Genomic DNA, 10575 nt, shown 5'->3' with positions numbered 1-10575 from the left:
TTTTTTTTTTCTATTCTGACACGGCTCCGTGTCAGAATAAAGAAAAAAAAAGAAAAATCAGTGTTTCTCTCCTGGGCGGCCGGGAGCGGGAGGCTCCCAGAGCGCCAGTGGAGTTTTTTTTTTTAACGGCAGCAGAACCGCCGGACAATCGAAAACTGTTGGGCAGAGCTGGCTGTCACTGCTAGCTCCGCACAATCGTTTTCTATTTACTTTTTTTAACTTTTTTTACTATTTTTCTGTTCTGCTCAGTCCCTCCAAGCCGAATGCCGCTATTCACTCACTGCTGTTCGGCATCTATAAGAATAGGCCGAACAGCAGTGAGTAGCCTGCCGGAGGTTCGGCTCAGCTGATCCAGATGTTGGATCGGCTGAGTCGAACTCCTTCTGCACTTCGGGTCAGCCGAACATGCTGAGCATGTTCGGCCGACCTGAAGCCATGCAAAGCAAGCCGATGTAGGGCTGATTTCAGCCGATATACGGCTGAAATCAGCCGTACAAGCCTGATGTGAATAGCCGAACAGTGTTCGGCTCACTTCACTTGGGGTCGGTTGTTCACACGGCTGCCCTCGGCAGCTTAGTGAATAGAACCGTAAATGTTTATGTTTTAAAAAAAACATACCCAGGTATTAAAAAAAATAAAACAGGCTGGAATACTCACCATCATTGCAGACCTGTCCCTTGCAGTTCCTCCTCCTCATTACAAGATGTTCTTAGTCTTTTAGGTTCATTATTGAGTACATACTGTGAGTACAAAGCAACATGGCCCTGCCCCATGAGGGCGCATCACCATGGCACCCTTCATCTACACAGAGTGGTGCTGATGTTATCATGTCAGCCCTACACTCTGCATCAGTAAGGACCACCCAGCCTGGGAGAATGGGAGGCCTTACATTGTTATGTGACTGGACTAAGGCTTCAGAAAAATGAAAGAAGAAAAGCATAAAATACTGCAATTAGAGGCCACAAGGGAGGGAAGAGCTTGTTGTTGTTTTTTAAATACAGCAATATCTATCATGTCTCTTTTTTAGCAATTTATAAAGTTATATCTGGCATTGCAAAGTGTTATATATGCCATTCTGTATAGTCAAGCAAGACAAATGTAGCCCATGCTAATGTTCCTACAGCATTTACTCCAAACTCTACTTACCGTAATGATGAAGGGCACAGTGTTAATAATCTCTAATATGAAAGGTATTCTTAAAATTTGCTCCCATATGTTTCCCTTTGGAAAAAACAAAAGCAAAAATATCAAATTTGTTAAAAGTATATAAACAGATTACAGACGTACTGCATGTCAAAGTTAGATGATCAGAGCACATAGACTATCATCACATCCTTAGTTTTTGCTTTGATTATTGCAAAACTGTATTTTAAGCTGTGAAAGATTTACGGGTCTATTCACTAAGCTGCCCAGCCGTCAGTAGCAGGCTGTTTTCCGGCCAACGGCCTGCCGTTCGGCCAGCTTCAGCTTTAGCTTTCACCCCGGCTCAGCCGACCCGAAGCATATGCCTTCGGCTCGACTGAGCCGCTCGGCCGACTTCGGGAGCTGTACGTGCTATAGTCCTGGGGCCGAAGCTAGCCGAAGGATCAGCCGAAGCTACGGCTAGATCCTTTGGCAGCTTAGTGAATAGACCCATTAATTCATATAATTTTGGTGGCAAGATCTTTCAAAAGTTAATAATAAAAATTAAACAAATACTAATAATAGACAGAAAAGAAATGGGCATGATGTAAAAAAAAACAAAAAACAATCAAGGGTTTAATAGCAAAACCTGTGTGATTTGATAAGGACAGGCCTGCAGGGTATTCAGTCACAGAAGTATGGTCCTGTACACAGATGTGACAATTCCTAGGAAAAGATGGTAATCCTGACAATTCATGGACTATAAATGGAATTTTTTTTACAATACATTGGAACAAATGGGCAATCGTAACACCAAAGGGTCAGTTGAAATTCATGGGCAATAGCAGGCAATCAAAGGAACAAATCCTTGTGGTCCATAGGAATAATGTTTCTTACATTGGTGGTCAGTGGGTAAAGAATCCCCCTTACATTGCCTTGAAATATATCTGTCAGTATGGTATCATGCACACAAGGATAAGAACCTACCTGTACCCTTTACAAATGTCTCATATTGTGCTTGAACAGTTTGTGTTTTTGCCAAAATAATGGGTACATTTTGCCACTTTTTAATGATTCATTAATTCTTACCTGAAAAACATTCTCCTCCATCCTCTGAAGCATAAGTTCATGTAAATGCAAGCACCTTTGGGCAGTTATATATCTTGCATATTCCCGCTGTTGACAGTTGGCAGGACCTGCAGTGCTAGAACTATGCAGACACCATCAAGCATGATACCAATCTGCCTGATGATGTAAGTGCTCAGTGGTGGCACCCAGTCAGTACTGTACCTGGAGCAGAGCACACCTACCAGGGGTACAGCATGATAGCCAGGCAATAGACATTTTCAGAGGGAGGGTAGCAATGGCTGCCTTCATACTTCTCTTATAACATGTTTCCTTTAATCTAAAATGAAGTAAAGCCTCCAGAGCCTCTGGTAGCTGTGTCAATATGTGGTTTCTGATGCAAGGATCAATATTTAGTAGATTTAGGACTGACTCTAGTTTTTTAAAGTGTGACTGAATTTGCAGAAATACATATTCAATCAGACAGAGCTTGTAATAAAAGCCTTCATTTAACCTCTACTTTCCTGTTACAGTAGTTTTGCATTGTGTCTTAATATGATTGTACAGTTCCATAGGCACCAAAGTTGTAAACGCTGTCCATTGCATGTTAACTGACTTAGTAAGACACATCCCTATTCTTTCTCCACACAATAACTGTGTTTGGGGTGTGGCCATCACTCAACTACACCATCATAGAGCACTATAGTGGGAGAGAATTTCCACTAAGAGAAAAGTGTAGTTGAAGGTATTTAAATCAGTTAGATATCACAGCACCTTGCAGTACAGGACTAAAAAGAGAAAAAAAAGATGTGCGACTTCAATTAGGCATTAAAAAAATTGCTTAACAGTGGGCTGAAGGAAAAAGTACCGCTTCATTAGGGCTAACTGCTCTTATACCTCAGCAGTTCAAGAGCATGTAATAGCATAAACAAATGTATACATAGAAGACCATTACTTCAGCCTTTGATACCGTGTTTCCCCGAAAATAAGACACTGTCTTGTATTTTTTTTGTCCCCAAAAAACACACTAGGTCTTATTTTCAGGGGATGTCTTTTTTTTTTTTTTTACTGTGCAACAAAATGTACAATAATCTAAAGCTATTCATGTACAACAATCCAAAGTTATCTGGTATCACTCCACCTATCACAGTAACTGGCGCTATAGATGAAGTATCTGCTAATGCGGCTCTGCTCCCTCCGCAGCCGCAGCCTTGCTTTCTACAGTCCTGGCATGCTTTGCCATGAGGGACAGTGGTACCAGCGGTGCAGCAGAGGGGACATCAGACAGTGGACGGCGCAGTAAAGTGCGGTACCATTTACCGGTACACATTACAGTACGGTACCATTACATTAAGCAGTGCCTTCAGGGGGACAGCAGTTGGTGAAGTATGGTACTGGAGTGCTCCCTGTCACTGCACTGCCCGAAGGGAGTCCCCAGTCATCCCCTAATACAGTATGTCCCTGCAAGCTGATACCATCTCTCCTGCTCTTCAAGTTCCCACTCACATGCTACCACCAAACTAGGTCTTATTTTCGGGGTAGGTCTTATATTACAGGAATCTTGAAAAATAGTGCTAGGTCTTACTTTCGGGGTAGGTTTTATTTTCGGGGAAACAGGGTATGTGTTTAGTCGATCTTAACTTTGTAAAGGCTGGATGAAATGTACAGCACAATACAGGTCTTCTATCTGCCTTTCTTTCAATGTGAATGTTAGCCATACTTTTTCATTATTTTTCTCTCTTTGTTTTAAAATACACACTGCAGTTTTTCTCCCACTGTTTAAAAAAAAATTGTATTCAATAAAAACATCTGATTATCTGATCTGATTATTTTATATTTTATTACTGGCTTTAGTGCTATCTGAGTAAATGATCTGGAACAAGTATGCAGATCAAGACCATTGCTACCATTATCGCTACTTCACTTTCTGCATGTTTGTTTTGGGTCAATAACTCAAAAAGCAATGGTGTCAAAGACAGTCATTCAAGTAGCCAGGGCCAGATTAACATAGGGGCTACTAGAGCACCAGCTCCAGGCTCACCACTGAAAATAGGCCCTGCCAGCCTGGATTGCCTCAGTATGCCAGATGGCAATCTGGGCTGGCTTGGCTGAAATCAGGCGGAGGCGCTGGTGGCTCTCTAATCAGGCAAATTAGGAAGCCACAGCAAGGAGTGAGCAACTGCCTAATTGGAGAGTCGCCTCTGCTGCTTCCCGTCCGTTCGACCGACAGTACCAGGCCCATGATGCTCTTAATCTGGCCCTGCAAGTAGCAGGTTTAAAAAGAGCTCAGTTCTCGTTTGCTAAGATATAAAAAGGCTGCTCTTGTTAACCTTTTCTTCTGAACATGCTAGAACATGCTATCTGAATTACTGACCCAGACAAGTATGCAGATAAGACATGCTGACTTCACTGCTTAAATTGTTGCTTTGGGTTAGCAACTCAGAAAATACTGAAGCCCTAAACAGCCAGGTAGCAGCATTTTTGGAAGGAGATCAGCATCATTAGCCTACTAATTTCTCAGTACCATTTTCCATTAAGGAATGCACAAAGAAAGATTGAAACTGAAAATAAATATTATGGGGGGAATTTATCATAGCAATTGCGAGTGTTTGAACTCGCACGGAATATATTTGCACTAGATTTATGATGCTAGTGTAATGTTGTTGTTAAATGAGGTTAAATAGACTCCAGGAAAGAAGACTTGTAACTCCAGGCAAAAAGCTTAACTGTCACATCTTGAAGAAGTGGTCAAGGGGACTTCTTAAGTTGTGATTGTTTTCTTAGGTGTTGCTCCAGTTTTAGAAAGCCCAGAACAAGTGCAGGTGAAAACAGGTACAAAAAATATGCAACTGAAAAAGTAGTGCAAGCTCTGAAGAAAACAGGTGCAAAACACGTGCAGTTGGAAAAGTAGTGCAAGCTCTGAAGAAAACATGTGCAAAACACCTGCAGTTGGAAAAGTAGTGCAAGCTCAGGTCAAAACAGGGGCACATGTTGAAAGACAGATTTGCACATAAAAAAATGATCTAAGAGGCTAAAACTGTCGCAATTGCTTTGATAAATTCCTCCCCATGTGTTTTTTCGGTATTAATTCTACACTTATCAAGTAAGGTAATGGAAGGAATAATTGGATTATTCTAAAGGGTATCTATAGTCAAAAACTAAAAATAAATATGTATTTCTATATTCATTTTCCATAAGTTAACAATCCCACATCTGGTCTGTGTTTATGTTTTGAAATAAGTTTTCCCATTCCACTCCTAATAACCATATCGATCTAGAAGTTTGTAAACATACCTATTGAAGATGCCCATAGGATGTACATTACCTCCTCAATGCACTGACACAATTTCACGCAGCTCTGTGAATATGCATTCTCTTTGTGTCACAACTAACAAAGCCTGCCTTCTGAACTACAACTCAACATCTGAACAATGTAACATTATCATTGCTTGCTAGAAGCAATGCATTATGGTCTATGAAATCATGAGAAATCGAGATTGCATTACATCAAGCAGCAGGGAAAGAGACACAAAGCACACTGGGACTCCAGAAAATTATTGAAAGTGATGGGCAGTTGAAAGGCAGCACTCACTGCATAAAAGGGATTGTTTTCTAGTAAACTTTGATTACATTATCAAAAACAAACCCAAGTATGTGACTTTAGAACTCCTTTAACTTCAATCCCCTATAGCAACCAGTAAACGTAAAGCTAATTGACTTCTCTACATTACTGCATTTGCATATCATTACTGTTTTTGGTTGTTGAAAAGCTGTAAATAATATATATTTTATTACACACGCACATTTTTTAGCAATAGTTACAATATAAATATAGATATATTTTAAAACAACAAAAGAGAATTAAAAGATAACTAAGTTAATTCACCTGCCAGCTGTTTTGATGGCTTTTCCTCCAACATCCCTATCAAAAAGAAAAGTTCTGCTCCAGTTCTACCACACTGGGGAACACTTCTCTAGCCTCAGATGCAAAACCCTCTCCAGACCCTGTCTTCCCCCACAAACACAAGCTAGAAAAGAAATAAGGACCACACACTGATCATCTGTTAGTTCTTTAAATATTTTTTGGGAAACAAGTAAAAAGGCAAATTTACCTTCTGGCTTCGACTGACACTTTTTACCCTTAGACCCAACAGGGCAAAACTCATCAGAGATAGCCAGCCTCTTTGCCTTTTCCAATATATCTGCTTTGAGCACTGATTAATGATCAATGAGTGGCCTCCATTACTGTGTTTGCTTGAATAGCTTTCCTAGGCTGCTTCTTTTGCTCTCATCTTGGTCATTTCTTGCTAATTTGACAGTTTTGTAAGTTTTGGACAATATACAGAGTCATTCATATGACAAATATTGGCATTACTCTCTATGTTTTTTGCCTATAGCCTTTTCTATGGAGCTGACATTACAATATGATGTACATGGCTGTTGTACAGTCCATTTCCAGCCATATATGACATAAACTGAGGGAGAAGTCTGCTGCTATACTATCATGCTCTAAAGGAAAAGTGGGTTTATGGGTGAAGGATGTAAGGTGAACACTTTGGAAAGTAAAGCAGATATGAGTCAAATTAACTTTGAAAGAGGAAGTGGCAAAGTTTCCCAGCCTTGTAAGGCATCTTGCCCCCATGTTGATGGGGACAAGGGCCTCCTCCCCACATTCAATGCCCGGAGAGGATGTGAGGTTCTGCAAGGGGGGACTTATCAGAATATGGTCAGGCAAAACAAACGACAAACACACTCAACAATTTGTCACCTGTTATACAGTAAGGTGCACACGAAATGGGCTTTGAACAGTAAAACAGTAGAAAGGCATCATGGCACACTCACAAACCAGCATGTAAAACAACTTGTCTCACCACTAAGGTTAATAACAGAGGTTTGGATACACGTCTTCTGCAGAGGATGTGAAAGTTGCACTGCCGCGCCAAGGCACCTCTTATAGTGCAGAAGACGTGTATCCAAACCTCTGTTATTATCCTTAGTGGTGAGACAAGTTGTTTTACATGCTGGTTTGTGAGTGTGCCATGATGCCTTTCTACTGTTTTATCAGAATATGGAGCACCCTTTAGAATAGGGGGGCACCCAGATATCTGATCTCCCTAGGTGAATAAGTACAGGGTACATAGAACCTATTGTTTCTCATTCACAAAATAAAATTTAAATTGTAAATAAAAAAAATCAACACCGTGATGAACTTAAGCCCCAGTCACACTTGCAAATGGCGCCAATTGCAAGAGTCTCACAAATTCTTCAGCGAGACGCCTGCAGTCTTCTGCTGGTGGCCGATACTGTACGATACAATGACAGCTGCCACTGACCGCAGCTGTTTGCAGGCAATTTGCAACTAATCGTACATGTTTACCTGTGGACAATTGTACCTGGATGCAAACAGTCTGTCTACAGCCCGCAGCAGATTACATGAGTCTCAAAGAGGAATTTATGAGACTCATGAAATTGGCACCATTCACAATTGTGAATGTCTTAAATCGGGACATTATTGATTTTTTCTAATAAAGGACATTTTGGTGTGGGTGTTTTTATTTACTGTTTACATTTTTTATTTTGAATTAGTAACAAGGGATAGTATGCAGCCTTTGTCCACTTACCTAGCATGAGAGGATATTGGTGGGGCAATCTTATTCTGGGATTTACAGATTCTAATATCCCTCCTGATGTTCCCTCTGAAAACCCCCACATCACTTTTTGGAGCTCAGGATGTGGGAATGGGGCCCCCTTAACATGGGTGAAATAGGTGCTATGCTTTGCCTCCCCCTGACCCCCATGGCCCAGTGACCCCATGACCCAGTATATTTTTGTTAATGGGATGTTCAAACAAGGCTTTTCTACCTCACTTTTTTCTAGTAGATTGTATTTTAAATATGTTTTAATTAAAATATGTTTTTTTGTTATGAGAAAAGATGCATCTCTTTTAGTTTGCCATACAATTAACATTTTGATTGTCCTTTCTTATACTAGCATACTGTATGTATATGATCATATACATGGGTACATTAAAAAACAGCACTTACCTTGTAACTTAGATAAATGAGCAGTATTGTTTCAAAAAGGCTGATCAGAGCTACTGCAACCTGAGAAACAGATTGGAAATAAGATAACTATTCTTCAGAGGAAGGATTTATAATAGAAAGAAACACATTATAAAATGTTATTATAATAAGCATAATGTTAATCAGGACTGTTGTTACTGAATTATTTAACTTCACTTTTTTCCTATTTTTTAATTATCTTTTTTATTAGTTATTACAATAGTTTAAGATCAAGGTTCATTATTTCCTGTACTATATATCTTAGCAGAACTCTCATTTCTTTGTGGTAAATTAAGGAATATGTGACAATTAAAATGTATTACTAAAGTACTTTTCTGTCACTGCAATGTTGTTGTAGGTGAAACCTTTGAAAATACTTTACTAAACTGTGAAAGCAGAAAGAAAACTCCAACATGTCTGCATTTTTTATTAGGACATAAAAGTGCATGTTTAATGAACAGTTTAAAAATACAGTGTTGTTGTGCTTTTATTACCAGAACTGTTATTTTTCTCAATCATTATGAGAAGAAATTATAGTAAACATGTTATTTCCAGTTTCTACTCAAGTACTTACATACATTTTAACTCTCCCTAGTGGCAACACATTTGTCATGACAGATACTGTTAAGGAGCTAAGGATGCACAAGGATTATCAGACCATGCAAAGTGTTTTATCAGACTTACAAGCTTTTTCAGAATAAGGAGACTTTTAGACATCATATCCAATGTCCTTTGAGCAGATGCTCTTCAACAGAAACAGAAAATGTTTCCAGAGTGCAGAAATGTTTGGAATGTGGAATAACTAACGTGTGTTCCAATATTGTCTTCCATTCTAAACAATGTGGACATTGCATTCAAAAAAGATCTTCAGCCAAAAGCCAATACGATTTTTAGGCCCTAAGGGTCTATTATTGATTTGAGGAGGAGGCCAATACAAAAAAACTGACACCTCTCCCAAAATCCATTACCAAACACTTTTCTCAGCATGCAACTTGGCAGGCCAGGAAAGGGGGGTAAGCATGTGCTTCTCCTCCTGAATAATACCAGGCCACATGACCTAAAATATGCCCCAGCTGCATGCAGTGATGTGCTGCAAACACAGGGCAGAAATACACTACATTGCCAAAAGTATTGGGACACCCCTCTAGATCATTGGATTCAGGTGTTCTGTGAAATTTCCTTGCTACTAAATATCACATGGTCTAGTTAGTGGTATTGGTTAGTGGTATTAGTGGTAATGGTTAGTGGTATTATAACAAAATGGAAACAACTGGAAACAACAGCCACTCAGCCACGAAGTGGTGGGCCACGTAAAATGACAGAGTGGGGTCAGCGCATGCTGATGTGCACAGTGCGCAGAAGTCGCCAACTGTCTCCAGAGTCAATAGTTACAGACCTCCAAACTTTGTGTGGCCTTCAGATTGGCACAATAACAGTGCGTAGAGTTTCATGGAATAGGTTTCCATGGCCGAGCAACTGCATCCAAGCCTTACATCACCAATGCAAGGCAAAGCGTCGGATGCAGTGGTGTAAAGCACGCCGCCACTGGACTCTACAGAAGTTGAGACGTGTTCTCGGGAGTGACGAATCACGCTTCTCTGTCTGGCAATCCGATGGACGTGTCTGGGTTTGGCGGTTGCCAGGAGAACGGTACTTGCCTGACTGCATTGTGCCAAGTGTAAAGTGTGGGCAAACATCCACATCTATTTGCATTGCAGTGCTAAAACTCTAGAAGTGTGGCTACACTTTGAACGGTTTGTCACAGATATGCCAAAATGTTTGGTAGGGGGGAATGGAACAATAGAGTTTGTGACAAAGACTGTGAGGAAGCAAAACATTTTCCCTAATATTAAAAAAAAAAAAATTGAGTTTGTAATATCCATTTTTGAACTTTGCCTTCCCTGGTGAAATCACATGTGTATGAAGATTCCCTTTAAGAACTTGTTGATCACCCTCAGCATTTTTTTATATTTTTTCAAAAAACATAACAGGCAACCAAGTAAAAACAATACGTTATTGTTACATGGCATACTTTATCTATTGTTGTCTAAGTTATGCAAGTCTAAGCTATCCAATGGATATCTAAGCAATGGGTATCTTTTTTAGAGATAAAATGTTTTTGCTAAGTGAGGACTTATTTCAAATATGCTAAGGACCTGAAAGCCTGACACGAGCCAAAGCGTTTTATTTAATTTAAAAGAGTTATAGCTTGCATCAGGTTTTACTTCCTTTCGGTGGTCCTGGGGTCACAGGATGGGAAGTGATAGGAAACATCTGCATTGAGCAACAGATAACAACATATTTTAAATACAGTGAGGAGGGGTTG

The 10575-nt window shown here is 39.9% G+C and overlaps 1 protein-coding gene across 1 annotated transcript in view; it reads right to left on the bottom strand.

Moving 5' to 3' along the window:
- Positions 1 to 10575, bottom strand: part of LOC108790014 (potassium channel subfamily T member 2-like) — a 424109-nt gene that overhangs the window by 278787 nt on the left and 134747 nt on the right. Inside the window, exons 5-6 of the mRNA XM_018560180.1 lie at positions 8232 to 8291; positions 1147 to 1221 (exon numbers count right to left, since the gene is read on the bottom strand). Of these exons, the coding sequence (XP_018415682.1) occupies positions 1147 to 1221; positions 8232 to 8291 (135 nt within the window). The remainder of the gene's footprint in view (positions 1 to 1146; positions 1222 to 8231; positions 8292 to 10575) is intronic.

The sequence above is a fragment of the Nanorana parkeri genome, unplaced genomic scaffold, assembly GCF_000935625.1.
Source record: "Nanorana parkeri isolate BGI_ZX_2015 unplaced genomic scaffold, ASM93562v1 scaffold438, whole genome shotgun sequence".
Classification (NCBI taxonomy): Eukaryota; Metazoa; Chordata; class Amphibia; order Anura; family Dicroglossidae; genus Nanorana; species Nanorana parkeri.
The sequence above is the reverse complement of the archived record's forward strand: the minus strand, read 5'-3'. Positions and strand labels throughout refer to the sequence as shown.